Source organism: Ovis aries, chromosome X, assembly GCF_016772045.2.
Source record: "Ovis aries strain OAR_USU_Benz2616 breed Rambouillet chromosome X, ARS-UI_Ramb_v3.0, whole genome shotgun sequence".
NCBI classification, from domain to species: domain Eukaryota; kingdom Metazoa; phylum Chordata; class Mammalia; order Artiodactyla; family Bovidae; genus Ovis; species Ovis aries.
The window spans coordinates 75,512,312-75,529,843 of record NC_056080.1 but is presented as its reverse complement, the minus strand read 5'-3'; the positions used below and the strand labels follow the sequence as shown (position 1 = coordinate 75,529,843).

The window sequence follows — 17,532 nt, the reverse complement described above, 5'->3', positions numbered from 1 at the left end:
TCTCTCTTTTCTCCTTCTGGGATCCATAAAATGCAAATGCTGGTGTGTTTAATGTGGTTCCAGAGGTGTCTTAGTCTGTTTCCATTTATTTTTATTCTTTTCTTCTATATTCTATTTTGTGGCAGTGATTTCCACCATTCTGTCTTCAAAATTACTTATCTGTTCTTCTGCCTTTTATTGATTCATTCTAGTGTATTATTTTTTTCTGTGTGTTTGTTCCTTAGGTCTTCTAGGTCTTGATAACCATTTCTTGAAGCTTTTCTGTTATTTTTCCAAAATTCTGTATCATCTTCACTATCATCATTCTGAACTCTTTTTCTGGAAGGTTGCCAATTTCCAGTTCCTTTAGTTGTTTTCCGGTGTTTTATCTTGTTCCTTCATCTGGGATATAATCTTCTGCCTTCTCATTCTGATTAACTTTGTGTGATTGCGATTTTCATTTGGGAGGCTGGGAGACTGTAGTTCTCACTTCTTCTGTCTGCCCTCTAGCAAATCTACATTTTGTATTCTTAAATGTATAATAAGGTCCATGTTTGAAGAAATTCAATTACCTTGTTTATTATATATACCATTTGTTTCACATTAGTTTTTGAGTTCAGTTCAGTTCAGTCGCTCAGTCATGTCCAACTCTGTACGACCCCATGAACTGCAGCACACCAGGGCTCCTTGTCCATCATCAATGCCCAGAGTCCACCCAAACTCACGTCCATTGAGTCGGTGATGCCATCCAACCATCTCATCCTCTGTCATCCCCTTCTCCTCCTGCCTTCAATCTTTCCCAACATCAGGGTATTTTCAAATGAGTCAGCTCTTCACATCAGATGGCCAAAATATTGGAGTTTCAGCTTCAACATCAGTCCTTCCAATGAACACCCAGGACTGATCTCCTTTAGAGTGGACTGGTTGGATCTCCTTGCAGTCCAAGGGACTCTCAAGAGTCTTCTCCAACATCACAGTACAAAAGCATCGATTCTTTGGCACTCATCTTTTTTATAGTCTAACTCTCACATCCATACATGAGCACTGGAAAAATGATAGCCTTGATTAGATGGACCTTTGTTGACAAAGTAATATCTCTGCTTTTTAATATACTGTCTAGGTTTGTCATAACTTTCCTTCCTTTTGAGTAGTTACTAGTTTATGAGGGAGGTGTAACTCATTTGGTTTAACATATTTTCTCCAGCAACTTAACATAATGAGTTTTAAAATATCCTCAGTTATAGGCAAAATTAGATATACATATATCCAGTTGGCTATCTCTATTTTTTTCAAGATTATATTATATGACTATTTTAGCAGATTTACCCCCTTCATTGAGACTAGCAATGAATTTACTTTGCAAACATTGTATCTAACACCAAGTATTAGTAATAGGATAAGAAGATATAACTTTTGAAGTATTCTTTTATAGAAAATTTTAATTCTCAATTCACCACTAAAAAATCAATTATTCAAGCCTCATGCCCTCAAGCATTTGAGTTAATTGCTATTATAATTTAATGGGATTTTTAATTTGAGTAAAAGTTTTCCTTACAAGTATTATTTGGAGTTTATATAATTTTAAACTGGTTCTTAGCATATTGATGTATTTTTAAGTCAAAATGGCAAGTCTGATAGCCAGGGACAGTAATCATTTACCTGGAATTTCAATATTACTTTACAGCTTACCTTGACTTTTTAAGCATCACTTCTTATAAATGAGCATAATACAGATTCATTGATCATTGCTGAATATAATTTATCAAAACCAAAAAATGTTTTATTGAACACCAGATTCCTTCACCACTACCACTTAGAAAGGCTGATTTGTCTGCCTCTTGAGAGCCATATGTTTGGGAGGGAAGGAGAGGACAAGTGGAGAGTTTTGAGTACTCCCCAATCCTTGTATGTCTTAGGAAAAGGTGTGGTTAAGTATAGGCTAACCAGAGTCATTGCTCTCAGAAACACTTTGGTCTCTGGAATCACTCCCCAGAATCCTATGAGAGTGGCATTTATCTCCTTATGTGGCAATGCTGATGTAATATGGTTTTACTAGCTATTCACCTTAGTAGTTTCTACTTAAAAAGGGCCTTGCAGTTATACTAGATGAATAAAGTTAGGGTGCCAATAGATAGTACAATGACTGTAGGTAATTATTTGATGATTGTAACTCATTTATTCCACAGAGCAATGAAGTTTTATTATAATAATTTTATTGTCCATAGATTTCCAAACCATATTTCCAGGCCTAAAAAAAGGCCTCAAAGTTTTCTTGAATTTTCAGAGGAACTACACTACTTTTCGAATTTTGCCATGAAGGAAGGCCTTTTAAAGCTCTTGCTTTAAATAAGGTAACAGCATTTGTCCACATAGGGGATATGCTCTGAATGCAGACCTATCTTGACATCTTGTGTGAATTCTTTGGTGTTGATCAGCATTCCAAATAGTATCAATGCATATCTTACTGAGATTCCATTTGTTGTTTCCACAGATTTCAGGAAACCTTACTGTGCCTTGGATTACAGGGTGTTCTAGAAAAAGAGCAGTAAGTAATCTTTCATTTAAAGCAGCAAGTGGGTTTCCCCCCATCTCATTAGTAGGAATGCCATTGAGAAAATTGTTATGATATTTGAAAAGTTGGCAATACTGAGCCTCAATAAGTTAATTAATCCTAATCTCAAAGGACATATTTTGAGATCATAATATTTATATAAACTAAAAAGGTAACCTTAGATAAAAGACAGTAATTAGCACATTGTATAAACTTTGAGCAGTTTTTTTCAGTTTTAAAAAAATTAAAGATATTCCATAAAATATCATAATTTTTATACGTCTAATAAGACCAGTTAATTTTATCATAGAATTGAATCATGATTGATATAAACATCTCAATCAAAGTTAAATAAATTACATTACTGTATATTTGTGTATTTCAGTATTTAGAAGTGGTGAGTAACTAATATTTTAACAACATTGTTCTCTGGCTTTCTGTTAAAACTGTTATGATTCTTATTATATTAATCTAACATAATTTCATTAAAATTGTGTTTTCCTAAAGAATCTCATTCAGTTAATCTGTGTAGCACCTATAGTGCAGAAGATTTCGATGTAACTTTACCTTAGAAGGGAAACTATTAAAGGATTTCATCAGTAAAAAAACAAAAACAACAATGTGAGTAGACTTTTAGAAAAATATCTCAAGTTATAGCATGGTAAATAGCTTTGAAACAATGGAAAAGAACCGAGAGTGCAGAAATAGTTGTTATATTTATAGGGAACTGATTTTATAAAAAATGTTAAGACAATTCATTGTGGAAGGGAAAGATGTCTGTTTAATGAATGGTACTTGGACAGTTGGACATGAACACACACAAAAATACTTCAAAATAGATTAGAGACCTAAATGCAAGAGCTATACCAATAATCTTTTATGGAAAAAAAATAAGAGAAAATATTTGAGACTAAGAGTTAGGTAAAAATTTCTTAGATACTAAGTCAACAGTGCAATCCATAAAATTGAAAAATGAATAAATTGGGTCTCAACAAAATTCAAAACCTTAACACTTTGAAATATACCATGAAGAAAATGAAAAGACGAGTAACAACCTAGAAGGAAATGTTTGCAAATCACTTATCCATTAATGGACTTTTTTTAAATATAAATTTATTCTTTTTATTGGAAGTTAATCACTTTACAATATTGTATTGGTTTTGCCATGCATCAACATGAATCCGCCACAGGTATACAAGTGTTCCCCATCCTGAACCCCTCTCCCTCCTCCCTCCCCATACCATCCCTCTGGGTCGTCTCAGTTCACCAGCCCCAAGCATCCAGTATCATGCATTGAACCTGGACTGGCGATTTGTTTCATATATGATATTATACATGTTTCAATGCCATTCTCCCAAATCATCCCACCCTCTGCCTCTCATTAATGGACTTTTATCCAGCATATACAAAACACTTTCAAGGACAAATTATCTGATTACAAATGAGCAAAACTGATGCATGAACATTCAGTAAATATGTGAACAGCTGCTCAAAATTATACATCATTCAGGAAATGCATATTAAAATAAAAATGAGGTATTTCACACTCTCTAGAATAAGAATTATTGGCAAAGATACAGAAATGAAGGAACAATCATACATTGATTGTGGGACTGTAAAATAGTACAGTCACTTTGGAAAACATTTTGGTAGTTTTTTTTAAAGCTAAACATACACCTGCCCTAGTATCCAACTATTCTGATAAGTCTTTGCCCAAGAGGAGTAATAGCACTTATCCTTACAAAAGCTTTTACATGAATGTTTATAGCCACTGTATTTATAGTAGCCTAAAAGTAGAAACAAGCTAAATGTTCATTAACAGGTGAATGGATAAAAAATTTTTGTGCATATAGGGGAATAGTAATCAACAATTAAAAAGTGAACTATTGATGTGCACATCATATTGATTGAATCTAAAAATAATCAGCGTGAGTGAAAGAAACCAGATTTTAAAAAATGAATACAGTATGCTTCCATCTATATAAAATTATTGAAAGTGGAAACTAATGACAGAAAGCAGGTCAGTGGTTGCATGGTCATGTAGGCGGACAAAAGGTGGGGCAAATTGATTGAAAGAGAGCATTAGGAAATATTTAAGCATATGATGGGTATGTTCACCCAAGATTGTTTCTTGACATATACACAAATGAGAACATCAAATTGTACAATTTAAATATGTGTAATTTAGTTTTCATTAGTTATGCCTCAGTAAAGCTTTTAAGAGGCTAACAATTCAGTTATTAGAAAACTTGGGTATTGAATCTACTTTTTCAACTGTAAACCTTGTGAAAATTATGTATAGGTCAAATTTGTATGATGAAAATTTAGCATTCAAACTGACATGTGCTACAAGTATAAAATAGATGATTTCAAAGATTTTCTAAAACGAATATATAAATGTCTAAAATTTTATGCTAATTGCATGTTTAAATGATAAAATTTTGAATATACTGAGGTAAGGTATGTTATTAAAATTAATTTTAACAGGAGTTTTTCACTCTTTTAATGGAAGCCTATGTATTTTTCTCATATTCTATTTCTATTGTACTCCAGAAGTCTACAATGTGCCAGATATTGTGCTTGATCTTAAGGATACAATGATGAAAAAAGCCAGATATTTCCACTGCTCTTATGGAACTGATGATCTAGATTTAATAGGAAGAGAGGTATCCATGAAATAATTACATAAGTATAAAATGCCACTGTGACAAACACCCATGTTGATCACTGTCTAGCTTCTCCTGGAAGCACACTTTATCCACACAATGAAATATAACCATCAGCTGAAAATTCTTTGGCTTACTTCCAAGGAAAATTTACCAGTGTCAGTGTCCCTCAATCAAACTGTAAGAATAAATCAGTACTGAAATAAGCTGTGTTTATTACTTGTTGCAGCAAAGGACACATAACATAGAGAACCATGATATATCTCAGTAAGAGGATGCTAGAAATACCTAACTGGAGGATTTGGACTTTGGCTGGGTAATTTAGGGGAGGTTATAATGAAGTGAGCATTTGCTCAAATTGGATGTTTTGAGAGTGCTAAGTTTCTTCAGTTGTATCTGATTCTTTGCGACCCTATGGACTATTACCTGCCAGCCTCCTCTCCTCATGGGGTTTTCCAGGCAAGAACATTGGAGTGGGTTGCATTTTCTTCTCCAGGTGATCTTCTGAACCCAGGGATCGAGCCTGTGTCTCTTACATCTCCTGAAATGACAAGCAAGTTCTTTACCATTATTGCCACCTGGAAAGTTCCAGGAGGGGCAATTCAGTGACAGGGAATGTAGAATGTGGCATTGCAGCCTTGGTTTTGTCTGTTGAGACAAACTTATGAAGTAGCCTTGTTTTATTTCCTGTTATCATGGTCTCTGTTGACTATGATGGCTACTCCATTTCTTCTAATGGATTCTTGTCCACAGTAGTAAATATAATGGTCATCTGAGTTAAATTCACCCATTCTAGTCCATTTTAGTTCGCTGATTCCTAAAATGTTAACGTTCACTCTTGCCATCTCCTGTTTGACCACTTCCAATTTGCCTTGATTCGTGGACCTGACATTCCAGGCTCCTATGCATTATTGTTCTTTAGAAGATCAAACTTTACTTTTATCACCAGTCACATCCACAATTGGGTGTTGTTTTTGCTTTGGCTCTGTCACTTCAAAAAGGACAGAAATCGTATGGATCTAGCAGAAGCAGAAGATATTAATAAGAGGTGGCAAGAATACACAGAAGACCTATACAAAAAAGATCTTCATGACCCAGATAACCACGATGGATTTATCACTCACTTAGAGCCAGAAATATTGGAATGAGAAGTCAAGTGGGCCTTAGGAAACATCACCACAAATAAAGCTAGTGGGGGTGATAAAATTCCAGTTGAGCTATTTTAAATCCTAAGAGATAATGCTGTAAAATTGCTGTACTCAATATGCCAGCAAATTTGGAAAACTCAGCAGTGGCCACATGACTGGAAAGGTCAGTTTCCATTCCAATCCCAAGGAAAGACAATGCCAAACAATGCTCAAACTACCACACAATAGCACTCTCACACACTAGTAAAGCAATGCTCAAAATTCTCCAAGGGAGGTTTCAACAGTACATGAACTGTGAACTTCCAGATTTCAAGCTGAATTTACAAAAGGCAGAGGAACCAGAGATCAAATTGCTAACTTCCTTTGGATCTTGAAAAAGGATGAGAGTTCCAGAAAAACATCAACTTCTGCTTTATTAACCATGCCAAAGCCTTTGACTGTGTGGATCACCACAAACTGGAAAGTTATGAAAGAGATGGGAATACCAGACCACCTGACCTGCCTCTTGAGAAATCTTTATTTAGGTCAGGAAGCAACAGCTACAACTGGACATGGAACAACAGACTGGTTCCAAATAGGAAAAGGAGTATGTCAAGGCTGTATATTGTCACCATGCTTATTTAACTTATATGCAGAGTACATCATGAGAAACGCTGGGATGGATGAAGCACAAGTTGGAATCAAAATTGCCAGCAAAAATATCAATAACATCAGATACTCAGATGACACCCCTTTTATGGCAGAAAGTGAAGACGAACTAAAGAGCCTCTTGCTGAAAGTGAAAGAGGAGAGCAAAAAAGTTGGTTTCAAACTCAACATTCAGAAAACTAAGATCATGGCATCCGGTCCCATCACTTCATGGCAAATAGATGGAGAAACAATGGAACCACTGGCGGACTTTATCTTTTTGGCCTCCAAAATCACTGCAGATGGTGACTGCAACCATGAAATTAAGACACTTTCTCCTTGGAAGAACAGTTACGACCAAACTAGACAGCATATTAAAAAGCAGAGACATTACTTTGCCAACAAAGGTCTGTCTAGTCAAAGCTATGGTTTTTCTAGAGGTCATGTATGGATGTGAGTGTTGGATTATAAAGAAAGCTGAAGGCCGAAAAATTGATGCTTTTGAACTGTGGTGTTGGAGAAGATTTTTGAGAGTCCCTTGGACTGCAAGGAGATCCAACCAGTCCATCCTAAAGGAAATCAGTCCTGAATGTTCATTGGAAGGACTGATGCTGAAGCTGAAGCTCCTAATGTGAAGAACTGACTCATTTGAAAAGACTCTGATGCCGAGAAAGACTGAAGGCAGGAGGAGAAGGGGATGATAGAGGATGAGATGTTTGGATGGCATCACTGACTCAATGGACATGAGTAAACTCCAGGAGTTGGTGATGGAAAGGGAGGCCTGGTGTGCTGCAGTCCTTGGGGTAACAAAGATTCATATACAACTGAGCAACTGAACTGACTGTGGTCTCTGAGTAATCTTGTTTTAGATTGTAGTCTGTGAAATTAAACAGTGTGTTCAACAAGAGAACAAAATGGCCCAATCCTGAGTGTCAAGCTAGCATATAATGTTCTAGTCTAGCTGAACATCAGTTCAGTTTTGAATGACATGGTTTTTTCTATCTTACTACTATACATCTTGACATTATGCACACTGTGCTTTATGTTCTATTCATATTACAGTTACTGTCCATGTACACCTTCTTGAAAAGTCATCTTAGTGAACCTGATTCTTAAATGGAGGGTTTGTATCAATAAGTGTCCAAGAAGGTAAACAGAAAGCTTATCAAAAGAATTTAATTTTATAAACTGTTTAAACAGGTTTTAGATGACTTAAAAAAGCAAAATGAAACTTTGATGAAACAAGAGTGTTAGTTAATTCAGGAAGTAGCTATCACCCGTTGGGCTAGGAAAACAAAGAATAGTTTCTATTTTCAGAAACTATAAAGTTACAGAAAAGGTTTGCTGATATGGGACTGATTTCTGAGTTTGGTACACTGCCAGCTAGTGCTGGTACCTTTTGTGTTACAATGAGGATTGATTCTGATAGTGCACAAAAAGAGGAACTGACTGCTACTATTACTAACAGCCAATGCCAGGATGGAAAGTTGTTCTTTGGGTGATACTGATAGGAATAGAAAGCAAAACAGAAAGGACCATCTTCCTTCTTCAGTCGTCTAGTCTCCTTGTACTGTTCTCTATTGGCAGAATCTCATTCAAAGACATTTTGTTGTTGTCAGTCGCTGTCATGTCCAACTCTTTGTGACCCCATGACTGCAGTACATGAGGCTTCCTTGTCCTTCACTATCTCCTGAAGATTGCTGAAATTCATATCCATTGAATCAGTCAATTTCATCTGTTCAAAGACATTTAGTAAAGCAGAAATGTGGTTTGCAGAGTTTCATCAAAAACATTGTATAGAAGAATGTGTTTGGAACTGAGAAAATTTAGCATAATTACCAATACAGAAGAAATGAGGATTTTTTTTTTGCTTTAGTTTTTTGTGAAACCAAACTGTATGAGTATATGCTGCTACGTGTGGAATGAAAGTTAGTCTATATAAATTATGCAGTTGTTAGTGACTTTTTGAAATTTCAATACTGTCTCTTTGACTTTTGAAAACTACAAATTGTGCTGATTGTTCTTATTATAACAAACTATGTATATTAATACTACTCATATTAGGTTGTGGCTCTTCAATAGTAGAATTAATACTAGCATATATATAATATAGGATTTCCTTGATTGCTCAGATGGGAAATAATCTGCCTGCAATGCAGGAGACCCAGATTCAATCCCTGGGTTGGGAAGAGTTCCCTGGAGGAGGAAATAGCAACCCACTCCAGTATTCTTGCCTGGAGAATTCCATAGACGGAGCAGCCTGGTGGGCTATAGTCCAGGGGATCACAAAGAGCCAGACTTGACTGAGTGACTAACACACACATGAACTGTATTTTATAGTTTTAAGCAGGGGTTTCCATCCCCTGGGCCACAGATCACTGGTTCATGGCCTCTTAGAAACCAGACTACACAGCAGGACGTGAGCAGCAGACAAAACTGAAACCATTCCCCCTCATTCCCAAACTGTGGAAAAGTTGTCTTCTATGACACAGGTTCCTGGATGCCTAAAAGTTTGGGGATTGTTGGTTTAAAGGTATTTTACTTTGATTATCTCATTCTAATCCTCCCCAAAATGCACAGAGGCAGATAGGACAGACATTTCTATTTAGACTTTATAGACGAAAATAAATTCAGGATGGTTGAGTTACTTGCAGAGAAGGCAATGGCACCCCACTCCAGTACTCTTGCCTGGAAAATCCCATGGATGGAGGAGCCTGGTGGGCTGCAGTCCATGGGTTCGCTAAGAGTTGGACACGACTGAGCGACTTCACTCTCACTTTTCACTTTCATACATTGGAGAAGGCAATGACAACCCACTCCAGTGTTCTTGCCTGGAGAATCCCAGGGACGGCGGAGCCTGGTGGGCTGCCGTCTATGGGGTCACACAGAGTTGGACACGACTGAAGTGACTTAGCAGCAGCAGCAGCAGCAGCAAGTTACTTGACTGCTGTCTCTGTGGTGCAATCTGTTAGCGTGTTCAGCTGTTAAACGAATGGTTGTTGGTTCGAGCCCACCCGGGGGCTCTTTTCAAGTTATAAATATATCTAGCAGAAGTTTGAATTTGGATTAGAACTCAAGTTTTTTTTTGACTTATAGTCACACTATCTTTAGTATTTTGCCTCATAGTAGCGTCAGGAAAGGGGAAAATCTACTGTTTATTTTAAGCAAAAACCCTCAGCTTTGTTTCTTGTTTTGTTTTTGAGTAAGAACACCTTTTTAGTTTTCTTTCTTTGGAGTCTCAACATGCCTGGGACAAAACAAAGTCTGAGCTAAAAGGAAAGTGGAAGGATGAATGTGGTTAATTATCTGTTTCAGTCAATTTTGGAAATATATGGAAATATAAACTTTTAAGTAAGTCATTGCAAATGGGTTCTAATGGCAACTCTATTCTCTTCAGACCCTGCAATGAAGGGCAAACCAGGAGAAAGCAATCAGTAATATGAAGACTCATCCAGTCAATATGTGTTTCTCAGCCTTCTCTGATCATAAGAATCATTGGAGCTCATATGTTGGGGGTGATGGCTTGTTAAAAATAAATGTCTGGATACTACTCAGTATATTCTGAATCAGAAGCTCTATAGGAAGACCTGGAAGTAGTACTAATAAATGGCCCAGTTATTCTTATGATGAGCCAAGGTTGTTAAACACTGTCCTGATTCTAGTGGCTGGGTTACACTGATCAGATTCCATTGTCTAGCAATAATTGAACCATATTATGAAAATTAATTCAATGAAACTTATTTTTAAATTTTATACATGAAATTTATTTTTAAAAACATCATAAAATTATGATACTAATTAAAATTCAGGACTAGAGGGGTTTTTCACTTCTTGCATATTACATTCTTATATATACGCTTGCTTCTACCAAGCAAATACTGATTTTCTAGGACACATGGACTATAAGGATATCCCATTTACTTTATCATACATTAAGCACACAGTAGCATCAGAATTGGAGAAGGAAGTGGCAACCCACTCCAGTGTTCTTGCCTGGAGAATCCCAGGGATGGGGGAGCCTGATGGGTTGCCATCTATGGAGTCCCACAGAGTCAGACATGACTGAAGCAACTTAGCAGCAGCAGCAGCAGCAGCAGCAGCAGCAGCAGCAGCAGCAGCAGAATAATAATATTATTATAAATAATGATGTCAATAACTATCAATGCTAATATAATTAATGAAAAAGTTATTTTTTTCACATGCCCTTCTCATTTCCCCTATATTTTCTATATATTTGTTTTTAATTGATTAATAATTGCTTTACAAGATTTGTTGATTTCGGTAATAATATATCAATGTAAATTAACCATAAGTGAATCTCCCTTCCATGTCCCGCCCTTTCCCACCCCTCTAGGTTATTACAAAGCCCCAGTTTGAGTTTCCTGAGTCCTACAGCAAATTTCCATTGGCTATCTATTTACATATATTAGTTTTTATGCTTCCATGCTACACTCTCCATTCATCTCACCATCTCCCTCTTCTCCCACACCCTTGTCCATAGTCTGTTCTGCATGTCCGTGTCTCCATTGCTGCTCTGTGAATAGGTTCCTCAGTATCATCCTTCTAGATTCCATATATGATATTTGTTTTTCCCTCTTTGACTTTCTTTGCTCTCTGTAATAGGCTCTGGGTTCATCCACCTTATTTGAACTGACTCAAATATATTCCTTTTTATGACTAATATTCCATTGCAAATATGTACCACAACTTCTTTATCCATTCATCTGTTGATGGACATTTAGGTTGCTTCCATGTTCTAGATATTGTAAACAGTGCTGCAGTAAACATTGGGGTACATGTGTTTTTTTCAGCTTTTGTTTCTTCAGGGTATATGCCTAGAAGTGGTATTTCTGGGTCATATGGTTGAGAAACCTACATGCAGGTCAGGAAGCAACAGTTAGAACTGGACATGGAACAATAGACTGGTTCCAAATAGGAAAAGCAGTACGTCAAGGCTCTATATTGTCACCCTCCTTATTTAACTTATATGCAGAGTACATCATGAGAAACGCTGGGCTGGAAGAGGCACAAGCTGGAATCAAGATTGCCAGGAGAAATATCAATAACCTCAGATATGCAGATGACACCACCCTTATGGCAGAAAGTGAAGAAGAACTAAAGAGCCTCTTGATGAAAGTGAAAGTGGAGACTGAAAAAGTTGGCTTAAAGCTCAGCATTCAAAAAACCAAGATCATGGCACCTGGTCCCATCACTTCATGGGAAATAGATGGGGAAACAGTGGAAACAGTGTCAGACTTTATTTTCCTGGACTTCAAAATCACTGCAGATGGTGATTGCAGCCATGAAATTAAAAGACACTTACTCCTTGGAAGAAAAGTTATGACCAACCTAGATAGCATATTGAAAAGCAGAGACATACTTTGCCAATAAAGGTCCGTCTAGTCAAGGCTATGGTTTTCCCAGTGATCATTTATGGATGTGAGAGTTGGACTGTGAAGAAAGCTGAGCACCGAAGAATTGATGCTTTGGAACTGTGGTGTTGGAGAAGACTCTTGAGAGTCCCTTGGATTGCAAGGAGATCCGACCAGTACATTCTAAAGGAGATCAGTCCTGGATGTTCTTTGGAAGGAATGATTCTAAAGCTGAAACTCCAGTACTTTGGCCACCTGATGCGAAGAGCTGACTCATTGGAAAAGACTCTGATGCTGGGAGGGATTGGGGGCAGGAGGAGAAGGGGACGACTGAGGATAAGATGGCTGGATGGCATCACCGACTCGATGGACATGATTTTGAGTGAACTCTGGGAGATGGTGATGGGCAGGGAGGCGTGGCGTGCTGCAATTCATTGGGTCGCAAAGAGTCGGACACGACTGAGCAACTGAACTGAACTGAATTGATAGTAGTTTTAGTCACAGTTTTTAATGGAATCTCCATACTGTCTTCCATAGTGGGTGTATCAACTTACATCCCACCAGCGGTGCAAGAGGCTTCTCATTTCTGCACACACTCTCCAGCACTTGTTGATGGTGGATTTTTAAAATAATGGGCATTCTGACCAGCATGAGATGATATGTCATTGTAATTTTCATTTTCATTTCTCTAATAATGAGAGATGTTGAGCATCTCTTGATGTGTGTGTTAGCCATCTGCTTATCTTCTCTGGAGAAATGTCTGTTTGGGTCTTTTGCCCATTTTTAAATTGTGTTGTTTGTTTTTCTGGCATTAAGTTGTTTGAACTGCTTGTATATCTTGGAAATAATTCTTTGTCAGTTGATCCATTCGCTATTATTTTCTCCCATTCTGAGAGTTGTCTTTTTACCTTGTTTATAGTTTCATTTGCTGTGCAAAGACTTTTACGTTTAATTAGATCTCACTTATTGTTTTTGTTGTTTTTATTTCCATTATTCTAGGAGATGGGTCATAATGGATTTTGCTATGATTTATGCCATATAATGTTCTTCCTACCTTTTTTTCTAAGAGTTTTATAGTTTCTGGTATTATATCTAGGTCTTTAATCCATTTTTACTTTATCTTTGTGTATGGTATTAAGAAGTGTTCTAATATCATTCTTTTACAGATAGTAGTCCTGTTCTTCCAGCACCACTTACTGAAGAGGCTATCTTTTTCCCATTGTATTCTTGCCTCCTTTGTAAAATACAAGGTACCCATAGATGTGTGAGGTTATCTTTGGCTTTCTATCTTGTTGCATTGGTCTATACTTCTGTCTTTGTGTCAGTACCATACTTTCTTGATGACAGTAGCTTTGTAGTTTTGTCTGAAATCAGGTAACTTGATTCCTCCAGCTCCATTTTCCTGTCTCAAGATTGCTTTGACAATTTGGGGTCTTTCATGTTTCCATGTGGATTGTGAAAAATTTTTGTTCTAGTTCTATGAAAAAAATGCCATTGGAAATTTTATAGGGATTGCATTGAACCTGTAAATTCTATTTGGTAGTACACGTATTTTCACAATATTGATTCTTTCAACCCAAAAACATGGAATTTCCCTGCCACTGTTTATGTCATCTTTGATTTCTTTCATCAGTGTCTTATAGCTTTCTGTATAGAGCTCTTTTGTCTCCTTATTTAGGTTTATTCCTAGGTATTTTATTCTTTTTTGCTGCAGTGGTAAATGGAATGGATTACTTAAATTCTCTTTCTGATTTTTCATTGTTATTATTTTCATTAGAAATGCAAATGATTTCTGTTGATTGATATCTTTATCCTGTGACTTTACTAAATTCATTGATTAGTTCTAGTAATTTTCTGATAGTATCTTTAGGATTTTCTATGTACAGTATTATGTCATCTGCAAATAGTGAGAGTTTTACTTCTTCCTTTCCAATCTGGATTCCTTTTATGTCTTTCTCTTTGATTGTCATAGCTAAGCCTTCCAAAATTATGTTGAATGATAGTGGTGAGAGTGGACACTCTTGTCTTATTCCAGGGAATGCTTTCAGTTTATCACCACTGAGAATATGTTTCCTGTGGGTTTGTTGTATATGTTCTTTATTGTGTTAAGGTAAGTTCCTTCTGTGCCTATTTTTTTTTGAAGAGTTTTTATGATAAATGTGTGCTGAATTTTGTTGCAACTTTTCTCCACATCTATTGAAATTATATGGCTTTTATTTTTTAATTTGTCAATATGGTGTATCACATTAATTGATTAACATATGTTGAAGAATCCATGCATCCCTGGGATAAAGCTGACTTAATCATGTTGTACGATCTTTTTAATGTGTTGTTGAATTCTGTTTCCTAGAATTTTGTTGAGAACTTTTGCATCTGTGCTCATCAATGATATTGGCCTGTGAAAGTGAAGTCGCTCAGTCGTGTCCGACTTTTTGAGACCCCATGGACTGTAGCCTATCAGGTTCCTCTGTCCATGGGATTTTCCAGGCAAGAGTGCTGGAATGTGTTGCCATTTCCTTCTCCAGATGATCTTCCTGACCCAGGAATCAAACCTCTGTCTCCTGTGTTGCAGGCAGACACTTTACCATCTGAGCCACCAGGGAAGCCTTAAATTTAATTTGGTTGTGCTGGGTCATGGCAGACTGCAGGAACTAGTTCCATGATTGGGGATCAAACCTGGGCCCCTGCACTGGGAGGACAGAGTCCTAAACACTGTACCATCAGGAGAGTCCAAACAGAGATGCCCGATCAGTGACTTGAACCCTGGACCCTCAGATTAAAAGTTTGATGCTCTATCGACTGAGCTATCTGGGCTCACATTGGCCTTTAGTTTTCTTTTTTGTGATATCTTTGTTTAATTTTGGTATCAGGGTTATTTTGTCCTTGTAGAACTAGTTTAGAAGTATTCTTTCCTCTGAAATTTTTGAAAGTTTCAGAAGGGTAGGCGTTCAGTTCAGTTCAGTCGCTCAGTCGTGTCCGACTTGTTGCGACCCCATGAACCACAGCACACCAGGCCTACCTGTCCATTATCAACTCCGGGAGTGCACCCAAATTCATGTCCATTGAATCGATGATGCCATGCAGCCATCTCATCCTCTGTCGTCCCCTTCTCATCCTACCCCCAATCCTTCCAAGCATCAGGGTCTTTTCTAATAAGTCAACTCTTCGCATGAGGTGGCCAAAGTATTGGAGTTTCAACTTCAACATCAGTCCTACCAATGAACACCCAGGACTGATCTCCTTTAGGGTGGACTGGTTGGATCTCCTTGCAGTCCAAGGGACTCTCAAGAGTCTCCTCCAACACGACAGTTCAAAAGCATCAATTCTTCAGCACTCAGCTTTCTTCAGAGTCCAACTCTCACATCCATACATGACCACTGGAAAAACCATAACCTTGACTAGATGGACCTTTGTTGGCAAAGTAATGTCTCTGCTTTTCAATATGCTATCTAGGTTGGTCATAACTTTTCTTCCAAGGAGTAAGTGTCTTTTAATTTCATGGCTGCAATCACCATATGCAGTGATTTTGGAGTCCAAAAAATTAAAGTCTGACCTGTCTTCTCTAAATGTTTGATAGAATTCACCTGTGAAGCCGTTTGGTCATGGGCTTTTTTTTTTTTTTTTCAGATATATATTTTTTTAAAATCACAGTTTCAATTTCAGTACTTGTAATTGACTTGTTCATAAGTTCTATTTCTTCTTGGTTCAGTCTGGAAGGTTCAACTTTTCTAAGAATCTAAATTTCCTCTAAGTTGTCCATTTTATGAACATATAGTTGCTTGCACTAGTCTGTTATGAGTGTTAAAGCCCCTTACTATTATTTTGTTAGTGTCATTTATCCCTTTTTATGTTTGTTAATGTTTGTCTTATGTATTGAGGTGCTCCTATGTTGGGTGCATAGATGTTTACAGTTGTTATGTCTTTTCTTGTATTTATACTCTGATCATTACATAGTGCCCTTCTTTATCTCTTATACTGTATTTTAAAGTTTATTTTGTCTAAAATGAATTGCCACTCTAGATTTATTTTTATTTCCACTTGCATGGAATATATTATTTTATCCTTTTACTTTCAGTCTACATGTGTCTCTAGTTCTGAAGTGGGTCTCTTGTAGACAGCATATATATGGGTCTTGTTTTTGTATCCATTCAGCCAGTCTCTGTCCTTTGGTTGGAGGGTTTAACCCATTTACATTTAAAGTAATTATTGAAATATATGTTCCTATTGGCATTTTCTTAATTGTTTTGGCTTTGTTTTTGTAGGTCTTTCCCTTCACTTGTGTTTACTCTCTATATAAGTTCCTTTAATATTTGTTGTAAGCTGGTTTAGTAGTGCTAAATTCTCTTAAGTTTTGCTTGTCTGTAAAGCTTTTGATTTCTCCATCAATATGAATGAGATCCTTGCTGGGTAGACTAATCTTGGTTGTAGCTTTTTTTCTTTCAGTACTTTAAATATATCCTGCCATTCCCTTCTGGCCTGCAGAGTTTCTGCTGAAAGATCAGCTGTTAATCTTATGGGTTTTCCCTTCTACGTTACTTGTGGCTTTTCCCTTGCTTCTTTTAATATTCTTTCTTTTTCTTTACTTCTGTTAACTTGATCAGTATATGTGTCTCGACGTGTTTCTCCTTGGGTTTACCCTGTATTGGCCTCTCTGCCCTTCTTGGACTTGATTGGTTATTTCTGTTCCCATGTTAGGCAAGTTTTCAACTATAATCTCTTCAAAAAATTTCTCAGTGCTTTTCTTTTTCTCTTCTTCTGGGACTCCTATAACTTGAATATTGGTGTGTTTAATATTGTCCCAGAGGTTTCTGGGTCTATACTTAGTTCTTTTTGTTCTTTTCTTTTATTCTGCTATTGAGCAGTTATTTCAACCATTCTCTCTTCCAGCTCACTTATCTGTTCTTCTGCCTCAGTTATTCTTCTGTTGGTTCCTTCTAGAGTATTTTTAATATTTGTAATTGTGTTATTCATCTCTATATGTTTATTCTTTGTTTTCCCTATGTCTTTGCTGATTGTATTAATTGTGTTAATTGCTTCTTTCATTGTGTCCATTCTATTTTTGAGACTCTGGAACATCATTAGTCTGAATGCTTTTTTAGGTAGTTTACCTATTCCCTCTTTGTTTATGTGGCCTTGTGAGTTTCTACCTTGTTTCTTCATTTGTGCTGTATTTCTCTGTCTTTTCATTT

The 17,532-nt window shown here is 36.8% G+C and overlaps 1 protein-coding gene across 5 annotated transcripts in view; it reads left to right on the top strand.

The window, feature by feature from the left end:
* Nucleotides 1-17,532, top strand: part of HDX (highly divergent homeobox) — a 244,798-nt gene that overhangs the window by 93,567 nt on the left and 133,699 nt on the right. For 3 of the 5 annotated variants that reach the window (XR_009598932.1, XM_060408382.1, XM_027963036.3), the window contains exon 4: nt 2,471-2,524. The exons of the other annotated variants lie outside the window; for them this stretch is intronic. Coding sequence is in view for 2 of the 3 variants with exons in the window: in XM_060408382.1 (XP_060264365.1) it covers nt 2,471-2,524 (54 nt within the window). In the remaining variant the exon portion in view is untranslated. The remainder of the gene's footprint in view (nt 1-2,470; nt 2,525-17,532) is intronic. 5 annotated transcript variants of the gene reach the window in all.